Source organism: Mus caroli, unplaced genomic scaffold, assembly GCF_978045245.1.
Source record: "Mus caroli unplaced genomic scaffold, Mus_caroli_1 scaffold_9, whole genome shotgun sequence".
Classification (NCBI taxonomy): domain Eukaryota; kingdom Metazoa; phylum Chordata; class Mammalia; order Rodentia; family Muridae; genus Mus; species Mus caroli.
Window position 1 is genome coordinate 82,385,736 of NW_028227264.1, and position 19,300 is coordinate 82,405,035.

General features: G+C 48.6%; 1 protein-coding gene across 2 annotated transcripts in view; it reads left to right on the forward strand.

The window, feature by feature from the left end:
* The first annotated feature begins 11,971 nt into the window (after nt 1-11,971).
* Nucleotides 11,972-19,300, forward strand: part of Chst11 (carbohydrate sulfotransferase 11) — a 213,404-nt gene continuing 206,075 nt past the window's right edge. Inside the window, exon 1 of one of the 2 annotated variants that reach the window (XM_021174779.2) lies at nt 11,972-12,584. In XM_021174779.2, coding sequence (XP_021030438.1) covers nt 12,467-12,584 — 118 coding nt within the window. In that variant the 5' untranslated portion in view covers nt 11,972-12,466. The remainder of the gene's footprint in view (nt 12,585-19,300) is intronic. The other variant, XM_021174780.3, reaches the window with a different exon arrangement.

Sequence of the window (19,300 nt, forward strand, 5' to 3'; positions counted from 1 at the left end):
GGGTGTTCCCAACTGGTCATCTGTACACCAGAGGGGCTAAAAACTCATAACTGCTCAGTCCATGAGGATGGCTGCCTTGGCAGTCCTGGTCTAATGCTGACAGCCTGGAAAATTCCAGAAGAATTTGGTCTACCATGAAAGCAATGGGAGACAACAGCACTTCCTTTTCTTGGGACCTCTTTTTATCTGGAAATGTCCTCAAGGACCAACTCAGAGGACAGTCTCTTTGCTGATTCCAGAACTCATCTGGTTGTCAGTCAAAACTAAACGCCATGCCAGAAGTGAGGGATGGGGTGGGGGGAGAGGCGCTGCTATAGTCTCTGGCCACCATGATAGGTGCTGGGTAAGCAGGTGATCATAGCTGGGCCAATCAGAATGCAGCAGAAGCCTTGCTGAGCTGTTAGGAGGTAGGGTGGGGGCCCAGCTTAAGAAAGGGAAGCCTGAGGTTTGGGGAACAGCCCTCACCACGGGGAAACCCACAAGGATCAGCAGAGTTCAGGGCTAGAGAGAGCCACGGAGCCCGATACACAGCTTGAGACCCGAGCCCAGTGATGTCTTAGTCCAGCCTCACCTCAGAGGGTCCCGATAACTGGAGCTGAGAAAGTACGTTTTGGTTCTGGGCATTTGGAGGTGGTGACCTGGATTGGATGCTCTTGGCTAACATAGCTGCGCGGTTTGAAATCTGTCACACAGGATGATTTCATGATTGGCTTGGTTAAAATTCAACACTCAGAGCATAAGCTCGTTGTAAAACTGCATCTTCTCATCTACATAGCATTGACTTAGCAATTAAATCTAGGCAGAAAGAGTGAGTCCCTTCCCCTGCATAGTGTTCCTGCTAAAAGGTCACCACATCAGATCCTTACACAGGCTTAACCAACCCTTGTCTATCAGCATGTTGCTTTCTTGGGGTTCATCTCAGGCAGGTACTGACCCCGTGAAGGGGAGTGATTTGCTCAAGACACCTGGCTGGCTGGTGCCAGATGGGAGGGAACTCTGAGTCTCATGCTCTGTCCTTACTCGGAAGTATATAAGGCGAGCTCTCCAGAACCTCTCTCTGAGCAGTATCACTCCCAGCTGGGGCTGTGGCTTTGGGAACTCATATCCTGCTGTTCCTAATTAGCATTCACTGCTCTTCTGTGGCTGATCAGCGGTCTTAATTTTATTTTCAGAGAGCAGATTAGTCATTATCATAAAGAGAGTACTTAACATCTTGAATATTTGAGATCTAAACTCACAGAATAAGATTGTTGTTCCAGATACCTGTCAGTCAACTCAGCAGTATTTCTGAAAAATATCATTTTGAGGGGCCAGAGACATTCCCTTACCAACCCTGATAGAGGCCATTAAGAAGGCCCTTTGAGAGGGCCGAAGAGATAGCTCAGTGGGTAAGAGCAATGGTTGCTCTTCCAAAGGACCCAGGTTCAATTCCCAGCACCCACATGACAGGTCACTACTGTCTGTAACTCCAAGATATGAAACCCTCACACAGACATACATGCAGGCAAAACACTAATGCATATTAAAAAAAAAAAAAGAAGGTCCTTTGAGTTCATAATATTGATGGTACCCATGAGTTATTTACAATAACCAAGCTTAGCACTGCTGGAGGTTGAGTTTGGGGCCAGCCTGCTCTACAGAGTGAGTTCTAGGACAGCCAAGGGTCTCGGAAAAACAAACAAAAACAAAAGCCCAATAGCCAAGCTTAGCTGGTAATTCTACGGTCAGATCAAGGGCAGGTGCCAGAGCCTACTACATCCAGACTGGACAATCAAGGATGCAGCAGCCAGAGTTCTTGGCTCAAGGCCTACTTTTCCATTGCCTTAAGATTGTTACAGCCATACATGGTAGCACACACACTACACTCTAACTACTGGGAAGACTGGGCAAAGAGGATATCCTTGGCTACATAGCAAGTTCAAAGCCAGACAGATTTATTGACTTTATTTAAAAAAAAAAATGAAAATGACCGTGAGTGTTTCAAGGATTCCCCATAGTTCATAAAAATTCCAGGAAGGCCAGAGAAGCTAGCATGTGCCTACTGAACAAGAAATACGAGCCTGTGGGGTTATTCTGTGAAAAGTGTTTTGTTTTCCTGTCTGTAGTGAGCTGAAGGGTGGCCACTGAGAAGATGTCCACACCGCGCAAGCCTGGGGAACTGTAGATGTGACTTGTTCAGCAGGTATGTTATAGATCTCCATTACCCAGGATTATCTGAGTAGACCCTAAATCCAGCAACAGGGGTCTTTTTAGGAGTCAGAATATAAGGAAAGGCGAACACAAAGAAAGCCACAGACAGGGTCAACGTAGTATGTCACAAGCTTGAGAATTCATGGAGTCAACAAAGGCTGGACTTGCCCAGGGAGGACTCTCCTATAGTGTCTCCAAGGAGCACTGCTGTGCCGACAGCCATCCTGATTTCGGACTGGTGGCTCCCAGGCATGCGTCAGACTGCGCATTTGTTTTGAGTCACCGAGTTCATGAAGATTTGTTACATTGCTCCTTGGCACAACTCCACGGCTCACCTACAGGGACCTAGGATTGGCTTCCGCAAACTTCCCAGCTGCTCCAGGCCAGACTTCTGCCACCGTGTCAGAGTAGCAGAGTCTGCAGAATGCTGGGAGGGCATGGCTGCCTTTCCTACCGTAGTAGGCATGGTTGAATACTCTGGGAAGCTTTGAGCATGACAGACATCTTCCATAAAGTGATGGACCCACGTCACTGTGAGTCACCCAGACTACGGTAGCAAAATGCCATCAACTTAGACAACATGTTCTCGTGGCTCTGAAAGCCGAAGTACAACATTAAGTAGCCAGCAGAGCCGGCTCCTAGGGAGACTTGGAGTTTTCTGTTCTCTTGCTGCGTCCTCAAGTGGCCTTTCCTCTGAGCATGCGCAGAAAGCGGTTGTTTTTCCTTATGACTCCAGTCCCGTTGAATTAGGACCCATCTTCATGGCCTTATTTAGTGCTGATTTCTACCATAAGGGCCTTTATTAGTTACTGTTCAGTAGTTGTGAGAAAATGCCTGACGAAGAAGTTTACGGAAGGGGTTGTTTCTGCTCATGGTTTGAGGGTACAATCCACCGGGGTTGGGCAGGCATGATAACGCATACATAGGGAGCTGTTCATGGTGCGTTTGCAGTCAGGAAGCACAGATTGATGCCCAGTGGAACCCAACTTAATTCCTCCTTTTTGTTTAGTGTAGTACCGTAGTCTGTGGGATGGTGCTGCTCACATTCAGGATGGGCATCCCTTCCACTGAAACTACGATAGAAACAATCTGGTTAAGCTGACAGTAAAGATTAACCACCACAGGGTCCTGTCTCCAAACACATTCACACTGATAATTAGGACATCAGTATTCAAACTGTGTGGGACGCTGCTCAGTCCACACAGCTGCAGCTAGTTCGCGATGTGTGGAGACCCTGAGCCTGGCCTGACTCTTCCCCCATCGCTCAACTCACCCCAGATCAGATTCGAACACTGTCTCAGTTCTTTCTCTGTTGCTGTGATAAAATGCTCCGACAAGAGTGATGTGAGGAAGGGAGGGCTTATTTAGTTCACAGTCCAGGTTACGTCCATCAGAGCAAGGAGGTCACGGCGGTGGGAATACGAAGGACTGGTCACGGTACACCCACAGTCAAGAGCAGAGAGCAAGCACGTTAGTGCATAGCTCATCTTTTCTACTCTTATATAGTCCAAGACCTCTGACCTAGGGAGTGGTGCCGCCCACAGTGTGACAGGCCTCCAGACCTTAGCCCAACAGACTCCATAATGGAAGTGCCATTCAGGCTGTAAAACACAGCACACAGACAGCGCCACCTGCCAAAAATGAAAACAAAGAAGCAAATCCATCAAAGTCCATCATTCTAGGAAAGTCTCTCCTAACCTTGTTAACTGTAGCATGCCAACCAAGAACGTGGGCTTTGTGCTTAAAAGCTCAGCCTGAGAAAGGCTCGGGATTCTGAGCACACAGTGTAGTCACCGGCTGGCTGATAAAGACTTTCTATTGGCTTAAACCCACGCCCAAGCAGTCTTCTCTGGTGACTACTCAACACCAACAGTAAGAGGTCTTCTCATTCATCGTGATGAACCTCCTCAGACATGCCCACAGGTCAGCCTAGGCAGTCCCTCACTGAGACTCCTTCCCGAGGTGACTCCAGATTGTGTCAAATTGACAGTTCAAATAACAAAACAAAACCCAACCAGAAAAACAAACCACAATAAGATAAAACTGACATTCACAGACATTTTTATCACAACACATGGGGAAAATAGAACACATTTAAATAATAGAATACACTTCGCCTCGACTGACCTTTGGAATCCTTTGTTATTCTGTATGGGAGGAAGGGGCCATCAATGGGGAGAGATGGGCCAAGTCCCCTTTGACGCTTGTGTCCCTGCTATTGTGTGAGCCTCTCCATCTAGACCTGCAGTGTGTAACAGCCTGGGAACTGGATATAAGCTACAGCAGGAACTGTGATGCAGGCAGAAAAGGAGTTTGGGAAAGATGTTCCCACCTGACAGGTGACAAAACTGAGCTTAATAATGGCACGTGCTGATTCCCCAAAGGCGAATGCATATCTGCTCGAGTCCAAAGCCTGAGGCCACGTGGTGAGGTACATCTGCCCCATTGCTGGGAGAAAGGACTTCCCAGGAGAATGGGAAGGGATCCGACTACCAGGAGCGGATGGATGTCTCCTTATTATGTCTCTTCCAACATAAAAGGGGAAGCATTATTTACAAAGACCCTCCTTCTCTGGTAGGCTAAAATGGTGTCTTCCATCTTTGGTTCAATGCTTGTTCCTAGCCAACTGTTTCCTTTGTGTGTGAGCGAGGAATAATCTCCTGCATGCTTTTTATTCTCATGTCACTGAGCTAGGTGAAGTCACCTCAACTGTTTGTATTGACTCTTTTGTTGTTGTTGTTGTTGTTGTTGTTTTGTTTTTTTTCAAGACAGGGTTTCTCTGTGTAGCCCTGGCTGTCCTGGAACTCACTCTGTAGACCAGGCTGGCCTCGAACTCAAAAATCCACCTGCCTCTGCCTCCCGAGTGCTGGGATTAAAGGCGTGCGCCACTTGTATCGACTCTTTAGCAGCGAAGTTAAAGCTTCTTTCTTTCATTTTTCAGCCACAATATCATCTACTTCATATTGCTCCTTTTTCTTTGATACCCAGGAGTTTTTGCATTTTAGGGGTAAAATATTCAACGATCACTTCTCAGGCTGCCTGCACCTCAGAACCCAAGAGATTGTCCAGAGAAATCTCTAACACTGAGTGTATGGGTGATTCCGGTCTTTGGACTCTCTATCACTTCACAATGCTTGGGGGGTCTACAGGTTTAGAGGGGGTCCTTTCATGTTGAGAGAGAGTCAACAACCCAGAGGGGTATGCTTCTTCACTTCATCAGGGCCACAAGGAGAGGCAGAAGGGTGGGACTGGGTACAGTTGCTTTCCCTGGCTCCTCCCACCGTCTTCTTTCAGGAGAGGCAGGCCGAGGGCCTTCATCCAGGAGACTTAGTAGACTTGACACACCACAGGGGAGTCTGAGTGTGAGCAAGACTGAGGGCGCAAAGGTGGAAGCCTAATGACCAGATAACTCCCAGCCCCGTATTGCCTGCCTCCTCCTCTGTGTCTAGCATCTCAGCCCTTCGCAGCTGTGAGGGCAGATCTCATCGTGCTGACAAGGAGACACAGAAACATGCTAGTTCCACTCTAAAGTGTGGGTCATGGTGCTGTATAACCTTGGTTCAAATCCCACCTTTGGCACTTAACGACTATCTGTCAGTCCTTTTGGTATTTGCAAGGCTCAGTTTGTCTTCTGTGTGACACACGTGTACTCATGTACGCTTGCCATGAGGGTCCGTGGCTTTGGGTGTAACGTTAGCGATACTTTGCTCAGCAGTAAGATGTACCATGAGGGACGGAATTTCAGGGACCCAGAGAGATGCTTTTTGCCTTGCAAGCACGAGGCTCTGAGTTTCATTCCTAGAAGCCTTGTTAAAAATCTGGGCAATGGGGGCTTGCTTGCTCTTGTGGTCTTGGTGCTGGGAAGATGGAGACACCAGGATCCCTGGGGCTTGTGGGCCAGCCAGCACAGACTACTTCACATTAGTAAGAGACCCTGTTACAAGGGAGTGGGTGGTGCAGAAGGAAGGACACCCAAGGTTGACCTCTGAGCTTACACACACAGGAACACACACGCTCACACACATGAACAATGCACACATGCACACATGAGAACACACATGCACATATGCATGCACACACACTAATACAAACACATATTGTCAGAGGTTAATAAATTTCAAAGTATTTTTTAAAATTTCACCCAGTGAATAAATGAACCTGATGGGCTCTATACAGTAAGATTTCATTCATATGAAACTCTTGAAAAGGCAAAACTCCAAGGAGAGCAAGATGGTTGATTGGTGGGTGTCTATTCTGAGTCTAGGTTGGAGTAAAGTGGGGCAGGCTCACTATATAGCACAGGTTAGCCTTCAACTTGAAGCAATCCTTTGCCTCAGTCTCTTGAGTGCTGGCATTCCAAGGATGTACCACTGTGCCAGCCTTCTCAGTATCTTGTTGTGTGTTTTGTTTTCTGAGACAGGGTTTATTAATAATAAATAACCTGACTGTCCTGCATCTCACTCTGTAGACCAGGCTGGTCTCGAACTCAGATCCCTTCCAAGTGCTGGGATTAATGCTCTTTTAATTAATTAATTACTAATTAGTATGGGACTGAAGGAATTAAAGGTGCATGCCATCACTGCCGGGGGTGGGGGGGTGGGGCTCTTCTCAGCATCTTTATTTGGCCCTGGCACCAAATCACAGAAAGTCCTCTTTGTTATGCATTGGTCACACAGTTCACCCAAACCCATCTGATTGGTTCAGTCTTTGAAGCTCCCTCAGGCTGGTGGACCAGAAACTTCTGAACCATGTTTAGGGCACTGGATCCTCATGACAATGAAGCCACTATGGCAGGTCCCTACCTTCCCTGGCACCTAGAAAAGCTGCTTCTCAAAGCAAAAGGTAGGAAGACACTCAAGTCTCCCCTCTCAAAGCCCACTTTCTTTCCCTGGCACTTCTGAGTTTCAAGGTTTTCTCACTGAAAGCCTTTATCAAACCCCCAGGGCAGGCCAAGGCAGTTCAAAGCCTGCTTGGAACAGAGTGGAGGGCGTGGAGAGGGTTAAAAAGAATGGAGGTTGGGGAAAGCAAAAGCAGAGGAGCACTTCAACAAATTCCCGACAAATATGTGAATACCAAAGTGAGCCTCAGAAAGGCTATGGCTGGAGGGCAGGAGGGGGAGAGGCATCAGTAGGCAGTGTGGAGGGGCTGGTAAGGCCGAGAAGTCAGTGAAGGGACCCAGCAGTCACCAGGTAGAGAGAGTCAGGCTTAGAGAGGTGATCATAGCTGGGAGGTGGTGGGTGGTGCACACCTTTCATCCCAGCACTTGTGGGGCAGGGGAGGGGCAGAGGCAGGTGGATCTCTGAGTACCAGGACAGCCAGAGCAACACAGAGAACCCCTATCTTGGAAAAACAAAACCACAAAAACCAAACCAAACCAAACCCAGAGATGGGGGTGGTGTTGCCTTCTTCCCGCCTCCCAGCTTGCACAGGAGACAGGATGACCCTGAAGGACAGGTGCTGCATCTAGCTTTGTGATCTTGGATCTGCCTGTCCTAGCTCTGAGCCCCTGGGATGTGCCTCAGTATCCTCCTCTGTAAAAGGAGGGTGTGAATAGGAAAAGGAAGTGTATAAAAGCTTGTGGGATGAGGCTATGTCTAGAGAGAGGTAGCTCTGACTGAGACAAGACAGGACGCAAGGCCGTCATCGAGGTATGGGCTGGGGTGTGCAGACTTGGAGGGGTGTTGGAGGGCTTCCAAGGCTCTAGATGAGCGTTTAGAAGCCAATGGGGAAACGGGGTGAGACTTATTTGTAAGGAATGAATGTAAGTAAGGGAATTATTTCTGGGCCATTTGAGAGATGAAGGTCACCAGGAGATCTCAGGGTCCAAGCTGGGGAGAGGGATGAAGTAGCATTTGAAGTGAGACAGGGTAGGCAGCATTTCTTCCCAGAATCCTCTCCTTACTGATTCCGTCTTGCTGATCATTTCCTTGCCTCTGCCCCTCCCTCCATCTCTCTTTCCTTTCTATATTCTCTCCTCTCTCCCCCTTCCTTTCATTCCTTCCTCTGTCCAGATGTGTCTTGTCCTCATCCCTCCCCATTTTCTCTCTCCCCTTCTTTCTTTCCAGTCTAGTTCTGAGAAGCTGGCAAGGCGAGGAAGAGCTTGTTCGCAGAGCCGTGTTGTGAGTGACCCACTTGTGTATTTGCGGTTTACCTACCTGTAGAAAATTTATACCCTAAATCTCCCGGTGCTGCGGGCAAATGGTTTTAAATTCAGCTCCACAAATATTGACTGTGTTCAGGCTAACTGAGTGTACCTTGTTTCCAGAGGTGTTGCAGAGATGCAAATGGGAAAAAATGATCCTTGGAGGAGCCAGTGGAGGCCCCCCGGCCCATGTTGGTAGGAGACACATTCACCGTCTTCCTGGACGATGCTGAAGGGCTCTCTGTCTTCCTTGTACTCTGGGTCCATTTCTCACTCCAACAAAGTGCAGAAAGGGGCATCATGCCAATTTTAAAAGATCGTAACAGGACAGTACATTGTGGGCAGAATCCACAGGCATGAGCCTGAGCTCAGCACGATGGGACTGGAGGGACTGGGTATACACCTTGCCTGTTCACTGCTCACAAAAGGTGCCACCTGGAGCTATGGATTTTTGCATCTATTTCATTCTTTTAAAAATCAATTTAACAAGGGCCGTGGCATAGGTAGGGCTTTCTGCTCCATCAACTCCCCTTCCCCCAGGCCATGCTGGACTTTCAACCCTGCAAGTGCATTTTTGTTTTTGGACAGTGATCAAGGCAGGACCCAGCACAGTACTGAGCTCAGTGCCATCCCTCCCAATATCTCCCACCCCCCACCTCATGGCAAAGGAGAGTCTAGAGAAATGACAGAAACAAGATTTGAAGAGCCAGCCGAGTCAGTCGAAGGAAGGCGGCTCCCCACACATGTTCCACTTGTGGTTCATAGGAGAACCACACTTCCTGACCTAGGTGTGATTCCAGGCAGCCTTGTGACAGGTCCTGGCCAATAAATGAAGCTCAGAAACCCCATGTACCCCCTGAGGGCTAAGATGACTTAGTTATTTGGTGAGATGTTCCCTGTTCTCAAGCCTTGCAAAGGGTACCATTCTAGAACAACATCTTTCAGCCTGTGAGTTGCAACCCCTTTTGGGGCCACTTCGGAATACTGGAAGACACAGATATTTACATTGCAATTCATACTGGTAGCAAAATTGCAATTATGAAGTTCCAACAAAAATAATTTTATGGTTGGGGATCACCACAACATGAGGAACTATATTTAAGGGCTGCAGCATTAGGAAGGGTGAGAACCTCTGTTCTAAAGATGCTGCTTTACCTCGTCTGGGAAACATATCCAAAGTACAGCCCTGCTGCCCATCACAGTAGATAAACAGCAGCTGTTGGTGTGGCCCAAGTGCTTTAAGGCACCAAAAGTAGGGATTCTCTGTCATTGCCATATAACCATGCCTGTCTTAACAGATATGTTAGGAAAACAAAGCTGACTTATTTTATTTTGCTGGAGCAGAGACTGAACCCAGGACCTCATGCATGTTAGCCAAGAGTTCTACCACTGAGCTAAAGCCAATGCCCAAAGCCTGGCTTTAGAAGCAGTCGTCTTACTTTGGGTCATCACTGAAAAGATACAATCTTCTTTTTTTCTCCACATCTTATCAGTTGATTGTCCTTTTTCTTGTCAATGTCAGTAAGGTAGCACAGGCAAAGGGGAAATAAGGTTAGAAAGAAAGTGGAGACTTCCTTTGCAGTTGGTAAGTTTACAGCTTGACATGGGAATAAGAATTAGAACCTCTCCACTGACTACAAGTATGCTGTGGACAACAGGGTCATAGCCTGTTGCCATTGGCTATGACCATACACTTGAGAGGGTTCTACCTTACCTTCCTAGTCTAAGAGATAAATACCTCGCTATTTGTGACTTCCACCTGCTGTGTGCCAGTTGTACTGGGTATCAGAGTGGGATGGAGGGAGAGGAAGACACCTTGATCCTTCAGGAGAGAGTTCTGTCTCTAGGGCACAGTGGCTGGAGGTGGGGTTGGATCTGGAGCACAGAGGAGGAAAGAGAATCCCAGTGAGAAATTAGAGGATACTTCCTGGAAGAGGTGGCAAGTCACTGGCACAGCCTCTTCTGATTCTGTATGTTGGACCAACCCAGATTTTGAGGATGCAAGCATGGATACCCCGCAAGGCTCACCGTCTTTCTCCGGCACATGGTTCAACTCAATCTTCCAAAACCCCAAAAGAATCACATTTCTCACGTCTTCCTTGGGTGTGTGACTGCCCAAACTGGCTTATTATGAATGTCCAGGCTCAACAGTGTGGTTTTCTGTTCTGGGCAGAAAGATGATGGAATGAAAGGCATGTACATCTCTCTTCATCGTGCTTTGGTTAAAGAAGATACTGGCACGCCTGTAATGAGCAGCCCTGCAGGCACTCTGGGGGATATGCCTCTGCAAGGGGCCCATCCTCCCACCCAGTGCGCTAGGAGACTATACAGCAGTGCCTACTCACATCATGTGAGGACTCCCTGGGGAGTGGCTTGTATTGGAGCATGTATATCTCGGCCACCTTCAGCAAGCAACTCATTCATAAAGGAGAAGCAAAATAATACTGGCTGCATAAATATCTCCCTGTAACTGACTTCCATCTGAATCACAGGAAGGCGTCGGACTTTCTCTGCTGAGGGGGAAAACTTCAGGAGAAGGAAGAGGAGGTTTGGAGGCGTTTCTGGATACATGCATCAGAAAGCAACTTGTGAGTCTGTCAAATGTGAGGGGAGGATAAGGCCCATTACATTCAGATTCCATAAGAATTTATCAGTGCCCCTGTGAAGAGACACATTCAAAGGTACACTGTCCTATGGAATCCAGTAGTCTGTAAATGCATTTAATGGTAAAGTAGAAAGGTCAGGCTTTACAATAACCCTGCTTTCCTGGCATAAAAGTGATCTCCTTATCATTGACCCGCGTCCACCTTATTGATCCTTGGCCACCCAAATGCATGGAGCTGAACATTTAACAACATTTTACACAATGCAGGAAAGCAGCGCCATCTTTCTCTCTACCTGCCAAGGCTAAGCTGGCTTGGATCTCCCCCTCCCACTCCCAACACTTTGTTGGACTTTTAGGGGCGTCTTTTCACATCCGTCCGACTGATTCTCATACACTTTGAATAAATTACAGAAAGCTGTACCTTTTGGTGAAACAGTTTTGAAAGCTACAAACCCGCTTTGCCCCGAGGGGTGCGGGTGAGGGCACGTGTCAGAAAGGCGTAGCAGTGGCAGTCACCAGATCCTGGGATGCCTGAACAGTTTCCCTAACCTTGACTTTAAGTCCGCTCTCTTTAACCTCTTTGCAAAAGCAGCCCTCAAGCTGAGCTGTCCTTTGAAAGAAAAACGGAACTGCCCAGTTTTTGATCAGTATGAGAAGGGCATCCGCTCTTAGGGGAGCGTGGGGCAACTTCCCCTGCTAAACCGCCCAGGGATTTTAAACGATCGCGTGTCACCAGGGCTCCCGTTTGCCTGTCACCTAAGCTGCTTCTCGCCACACCGGAGAACGGGTGGCAGCACTACAGCATCTTATTCATGGTTTTCCCCCATCCCGGTTGTGTCATGGAAACGTTCACGCAACCTCGAGACAACGGCCCAGCTCCGCCCAGGGACTGAGGGCCTTTGGGACCCTGCGGGAGCGTGCTGCGCACTCCGGACTCCCCGGGAAACAGCTGGACGCGACCACGTCTCGGGTAGGGGCGGGGGGAGGCGACGCTCCGCCCCGGCGCGGCCCCGCCCTCCCCGCTCGCCGGCGCCCTCCCCTCGCTGGGGGCTGCGAGTTGCGTTTGGTAAAACCCAGCCCTGGAATATATAGATCACTGGAGCGCAATGAAGTAGCTTTTGGCGAGGGAGGGAGGGAGGGGGGCCTGGACAGTCACAGAGGCCAGTGCACGGCGGCGGCGGCACCTTCCTTCTCGCATCCCGGTCGCCCGGCCCGTGAGGAGGCAGCGGCGGCCGCAGGCGCCAGCAGAGGAGGCGGCGGAGCATCGAGCCGAGGCGAGGCGGACCGGCAGGAGCGCGCGGCCGGGGCCACGCATCCCCACACTTGCACACCAACTCCTGCGCCTTTCACCCCCGAGACCAGAGTCGGGGCCTCGGAGAGCCTCGGTGAAGCTAGCGGGAGCCAGCTTCGGAGCCCAGCCAGCTCTGTTCTGAGCCTCCCGGGCGCTGGTACCCCTGCAGCGGGGTCCCCGCTTCTGCGCTCCGGACGCGCCTCCCGGACAGCCGGGTCCCCGCGGCCAGGACAAAGCCATGAAGCCGGCGCTACTGGAAGTGATGAGGATGAACAGAATTTGCCGGATGGTGCTGGCCACTTGCTTCGGATCCTTTATCTTGGTCATCTTCTATTTCCAAAGTATGTTGCACCCAGGTAGGGGGCGCGTTAGCGTGGTTTTGTTGGATATTTTCTCCTCTCTCGCTCTGCTTTCTGCTTCTTCCAACCTCACCTCTTTCCTTCGGCCTCTTGGGGCTCTTCACTGCCGGGATCCGCGGATTCGCGAGTTGGGATGGGAAGAGAAGGTGCGCTTCCTCTTCCTCCCATCTCCAGGCTAGAGGTTGAGACGGCAAGGAGAGACAGCGGCGCGTGTTGTTGCCTCCTTTTTTCCCCGTTTCTTTTCTTTTTTTCTTTGTGTCTTGTCTATTGGCTAGGTGGCATAGAAAGGTAGGGCTTGTTGGAAGCTGCCCGGGTTGATGGGAAGACTACAAAACTCTGTCTGGGTTGCTGCTGAGGGCTGAGATGAAGCAGGCGCTGGCAGCGGGCTGTTCTGCGCCAGGCAGCGCTGCCTCTTCCTGGTTGGGGACCCCCGGGCGAATGGTGCACGCCCCGGCGAGGTAGTGAGTCCCTGCAGCCGCCTGGGAAGCCCCAAGCCGAGCTACCACGTGTTCCAAGCTCAGCAGCAGAGCAGGTATGGGGACAGGGTGGGTAGGTTCCCTGCTCTTCTCTCCATCGGGGGAGATATTTTGCGAAAACACCCCAGAGTGACTTTGCAGCTGTTGCTTCGGGGCCTGGTCTACCATCTCCTGGCCCCAGACCCCCAGCTACAAACTCCAGAGCCTTTGGGCTGCACTTTGACCATCAAAGCTCTTGGAGATACTTTGTGCAGTTTCATCCCTTCTTCTTGGATTCTGAGCATTTAGAGACTTCTGCAGCACAGGAACGAATCCTTCCTCATGTTTTCTCTGGCTTAGGCTAAATATCAAGTCTCCTATCAGGATAGGCAGGGCCTAGGCACCCCTCATCCCGGGGGTCCAGAAGGAAAGTTTGGGGCTAGAGAAGAGAGGGGCGCCCTGGAGTGCCCTGGACGGGCTGTGCTGCATGGTTTAGAAGCCCAACAGGTAGGACTTTCTAAGAAGGTTCTGTATGTGGCCACCCAGCCTTAGACTCGGAAACCCCTTTCCCCATTTCTTCTGGATCAATAGACCTGTACTGGGTCACCTTGGCATATTTTGACTCCTCAGAGTCGCTACAATAATCTAATAGCAGGGAGGAAGGGGGTGGGGTGGAAACACGTATCTTTCCAGGGAAATAAGGCTGTTTTTTTTGCCTCCCGCCTTCTTTATGTATATAGCTAACACTTTCAGTAGACTTAGCCGCGAATTCATCAAGCCAGGCAGAGCCATAAAGCTGTTCCTTGCATCAAACAGGCAAGGATTCCTTGACAGCGCAGGGACAGACTGGCCTCTCTTCCTTTTGGGGCTCACAACAGTTGTTAAGGAGGTCTGGCTGCCAAGAATATGGTCTTGTGCTACCCGGGACACCCCAGCCAGTCCTGGTAAAAGATGGCTTTTGTTTGCAGCTCATATTTTTAGTCTAATGTCAGCAAACTCCTTACTCAAACCTGTGGTTGTGAAACTTGTGAGAGAATTTAAAAATGGACTTTGCTGGCATTCTGGGTTGCAAGAGGGTGGGACCAGACACACGGGCATCTCAAGAGTGCCAAGCTCCAGGGGCCACCCAGAACCAAGCCAGAGGGCTAGAGGACAGGCTGGTATGCAGATATAATGAAGCTCACGCTGTTTAAACAAAGGGCCCAATGATTTGGTCTAGACTTCAGAGCTGTGTTCAGGCCTATTCAAGTTTTGCTGGGATGGTGCGTGCCCGGTAATTCTCAGCAGAAGTGCTTAGACCAGGAGTGTATGGAAGGAATGTACGTGAACCTCTGTGCATCTGTAAATTGTCCATCAGAATTCCCTTAGCATGAATCCTGCGGTGAACTACGAAATAAGCTTTACTCAAGACACGGGGGAAGAAACTCACAACCTATAGCCAGGGCCTTGCGTTTCCAGCTTTCTAATCATCAGAATTTATTAACTTATCAATTGATTTGGAAGTGGCTGTAGGGTTTTTTTTCCAGTGTAGCCTTCTGGAACTTTAGCCTTGTCCAAGCTTGTGGGTCACTGAATACTGTCTTTGATCCTGCTGGGCCCTTCCCTTCCTGGTCTCCTTTCTTTTCACTAAATGACATTTGTTTATAATTCATATCACGAGGAGCCTGCTTTTTCTAAGCCCTCTTTTACTGCCAGGCAAATGCTACTTTCAAAACATTGACCTGGATACGAACCTATAGACGTTTGATTGAAAGTTCTTACTTGAAATTATACATAGTGCTGCAGAACTCCCTGTCAGTACTAGTATATGGGCATAAAAATATGATTTGGAAACAGTGTTGTTATTTTTTATCTCTTGTTTTTTCATCTATGGTTGATAGTTGAAATCAAATCTTTTTTTTTTCTGCTTTGAGTTTTTAAAAAAAGATTCTAAGAGAAGATTTATTTTAAATTACCCCCTCCCTTACTCGTGTGTGTGTGTGTGTGTGTGTGTGTGTGTGTGTGTGCAGTGCCCATGGAGGTCAGAGAGTGTGTTGGATCCTCTGGAACTGGAGTTACAGATGGCTGGGAGCCACCTCTGTGTGAGTACTGGGAATTGAACCAGGGTCCTGTGGGAGAGCAGTGTATGTATGTCCTTGACTTCGAGTTGTTTCTCTGGCCCCTTAAGAATTTTTATTTTTATGTGTGGGGGTGGGGTGGAACCTACATGTGTGTGCATGTTATATGTGTGCAGGTGCCTACAGAGGCCAGAAGAGGGTTTGAATCCTTTAGAGCTGGAGTTAAAGGTTGTTTTGAGCCACCAAATGTGGGTGCTGGGAGCCAAACCTTGGTCTTCAGCAATAACAGCAAACTCTCTTACCTGGAGAGCTTGCTCTCAACCCCCCCCCCCCTTTGAATTTTAAAGTGACAGAGTCTGTGAAGTCCCCTGGTACAGTCAGTCTTTTTACCTGGGGAATCTCTCAGATCAGCCTGGCCGAGGCAGAAGGGACTACAACACACCCTAGATCTGAAGCCCTATGGCAAGGGTTCTCTGGATTCCTGTCTGTGAGGTAGAAAAGCAGTTCGGTGAAGGAGATGGACTCTTTAAGTTTCCTTGCTGGCTGGAGGGTATGTGGGAGGGAAAAAACAAAACAAAACAAAAACCAAAAACCAAACAAAAACCAAAACCAAAACCAACCAAACAACCTCACAAACTCTGCCTAATTCTTAGGCTGGCAAATGCCTCCTGATGTTCTAGTCTGAAGACCACTGTCTTTTGTATTTTTCTAGGTCATAAGCTTGGGTAATTGCGAACTTGAGTAATTGGCCATCCGTTACACCACTGAGAAAAAGTTTAGTAGGAGTGGGCTACGGTCAGTTAGGCAGTTTTCTTTTGAAACCCTCAACCTCCTGAGTTAATAATCTTCAGGAAGTGCTTTCATTTATTTATTTATTTATTTATTTATTTATATCTTTTTTGGTCAGGAACAGGCTTTTAGGCTTCTCTCTAGTCTGGGTGTTTTATACAGGGCCTAACACATAGAGGCCTTTCCATAAACTATTTGCTAGCTGAATGGATGAAGTAGTTGACCCTTGTCTCTAGCTCCAGGAAGCTCTAGTTCAGGGCTGGTCAGCAGCAGCAGCTGGCTTCTCCCTCCAGCTCTGCGGCAAGGCGTGCCTGGGCATTCTCAGACTCCTAGTTCTCTGGTGACTGGACCCAGTTTAAACTTGTTAATATCGGGGCTGACTGCACAGCTCCCGAGGCACCAGGCCCCGAAGATCCTTCTCTGTGTCCTGGATGCTGGGGAAGGGTGGTCTCAATTAGCCACTGACGTACAGAAATCCATGCTCATGATGGACACCTCCATAGGTGTGAACTTCTGAGCTGGAGATCAGAGTCACATGCCTGCTTCTTCACCCGAGTGAGTCCCTCTGTGAATACAGCCTGTGGAAGTCCATCCCCTCCCATTAAAATGTCTCCCATTGCCTGCCCAAGACAGTGGGACTATCCTTTGATGGAGCCTTTTGTGTCTATCCTTTGGTGTCACCTCTTGCAAAGCTGGGAGTCCCGGGCGGTACTTTGTGAGGGATGCTTCTTCACCCCTCCCTCTGTGTTTCTCACTAGGATTGTGGTTTTTATTTAAATGCTACGGTTCCTGGAGAAGCCTGCCAGGGAGGAGTCTCTGTCTTGCATTCTTCTTCTGCAGTGTATTCACTGGGAGTCACCTGGGAGTTCTTTGCCTAGGATGAATGTATGGGAAGAGTACAGCCTTTATTTAAAGACGCCATTGGGTCAGGCTGAGCACAGACTGCATCTGTGAGCACGACTTTAATCTCTGATCTGTACATTTGAGATGTATAGAAGGGAAACAAGTCTCCATTCTTCGCCACTCAGAGGCACCTGTTTTTTTTTTTTTTTTTTTTTTTTTTTCTCTCCATAGTATAGAATGCATACATAGGCTGAACATCCCTTACCAGAGATTATGAAACCCAAGGGGTGCTAACATTTGCAAGGTTTTGAGAGCCACCATGGAAACTCGAGTGGAAAATTCCACACCTGGTTTCACATGATAGGTCATAAGTCACAACACAGGAGACTGAAGATGTGTGGGGTCACCTCAGGCTGTGTGTTTAAGGGGACTGCAGCACACAGATGAATGGTTGGTTTATCTTGGGTCCAGTCCCCAAGATACCTCATTTTACATTTGTAGATCTCTCAGAATTCAAAAACTGTGAAATCCAACAAGCTTCTGGTCCCAGTCATTTCAAGATAAGGGGACTGTAACACACACACACACACACACACACACATACACACACACACACACAATTAGTTTAGATCCCAACGTTTATTTTATATCTCATTCAGTAAATCTGTTTGATACAAGGATATCATTCTGGTGAGTCATTATTGGAGTGTGAGACAAAAGTCAAGCCACAGCCTTTTAAGTTTACAGACTTTCATGTGTGTCCCGCCTTACCTACCCCCGAGCAAATCACTGGCTCGCTATCATTTATCTCCATGTTGTTATACATGGCTAATTTTACATTAGGGAATCTTTTTGCTTATACATGGAGTAGGTTTGGAATCACGCCAATACTCAGGGCCCTTCTTGTCTTATCTATTCAAACTCCCTTTGAAAAGCTGCCAGGTTGGTCTCAACACTGGGGCCGTTGGGTCTCTGAAAACAAGGTTTAATAATTGAATGGTGAGACCTTCTGAGCCTGGGCTCTTCCTTCCCCTCCGTAGCTGAAGTAAGTGTCTGGACCTTCACAGGACTTCAGAGCAGCCCCAGGATGAGGCAGTTTCCTTCCCTGGTAAGCCCGGTGGATTCCAGTCAGGGCCTTCACTTCCTTGTCCCTTGAAATGCCAGGGTGCCAGGGTGACCCAGAGCCACAGAAAGGCTGGCTAGGGACTTTTTGAGAATAGAGGTGATGAATAAGGAATTGCACCCTCTAACAGGGGCAAGTGCTGTCTATGTTTGTCTGGCTGAAAATCGCTGTGCTTATGATGGGCTGAATCCATCCAGTTATTTAAAAACAGGAAATCAAAGGCTCCCAGCACAGGTACCCACCCTTCCCCTCCTTAAACGCAGACAGACCTCTTTTTACTCTGGAGGCCATGGGATACATGTCTTGGCTAGCAGGCATCTTCTGAGGGAAGATTCAGAGAAATAAAACAGAAGTCCCTCTGTGGACATACTTTATTTTTATTTATTTATTTTTTCTTCTCCTGAATCATGAGCCCCATCTGATCTGTAAATTACAATATCCCGGGATTTATACTTTTTGTGGGAATCAAATGTGATAGGGTGACATTTACAAGGTGACTTGGCCTTGACTGTGGGAGGGAGGGGAAGTCTGAGCAGGAACTGGGGGAAGGGAGAGCTGCCAAATGAAGCCAGGCTGGCAGTAAGGCCTCCTCAGGATCACATTCTTTGTTTATCTTGAGTCAGTACCCATGCACTTGATTAGGGTGCTCACCATGTCAAGCCCTTCCCCCACCATTATCATCTCCATATTTCAGTTTTTGAAGAACATATAAGGTCTGATCTATAGAGCAAACACCCACACACAGCTTGAGGGCAACTGATATAAACATGAACTAAATCAACTAATAATGATTTGGGAGCGGAAGGCCTGGGTCTGAATCAACTGAGTACTGCAGTCCCTCCCCTGTGAATTTCTGTGCCTTATGATGACACGTGGGTGTTTCCTTTATCTCCCCCCACATTTTCGTACAGATGACATTTGACTGTGTCACAGTAGATGACATCTCGGCATTGTGCTGACCTTTAATGTGCAGCCTTTTCCTTCTTAGTAGGACAGAAAACAACACTGTACCTCCTCAGCTGATACCCTCTGAGCCCCTTGCTAAATCCCAAAGGGACTTTTTGTAAACCACAGTGTGCTCTGTGACCTCAGTAAGGGGATGGACAAAGGCACTTCTGGTAGGCTCCGGCTCTGGCTGGGGGGCAGAAGTGCTGGGTTGGCTTAACCCCTGGTCCCTTCACAGCTACACAGCTTGCAGCCTGCCCAACCCTCTCTGTTTACCCTCTGTTTTCAGAGCCCCTGGACTTAATGCTCTCTGTGTCTGTATATTCACATGTTCAGGTACACATACATGTGCAGGTTCACATGTGTGCAGGTACATGGGCAGATAAGAGGGAACTAACTGTCTGGAGTCACCGGCATCCTTTGGGCACAGCCCTCATTTATTTTGGGGGATGAGGGGAAGGGTCTTTCACTGACCCAGCTCTTGCTGAGTAGGCTGGGCTG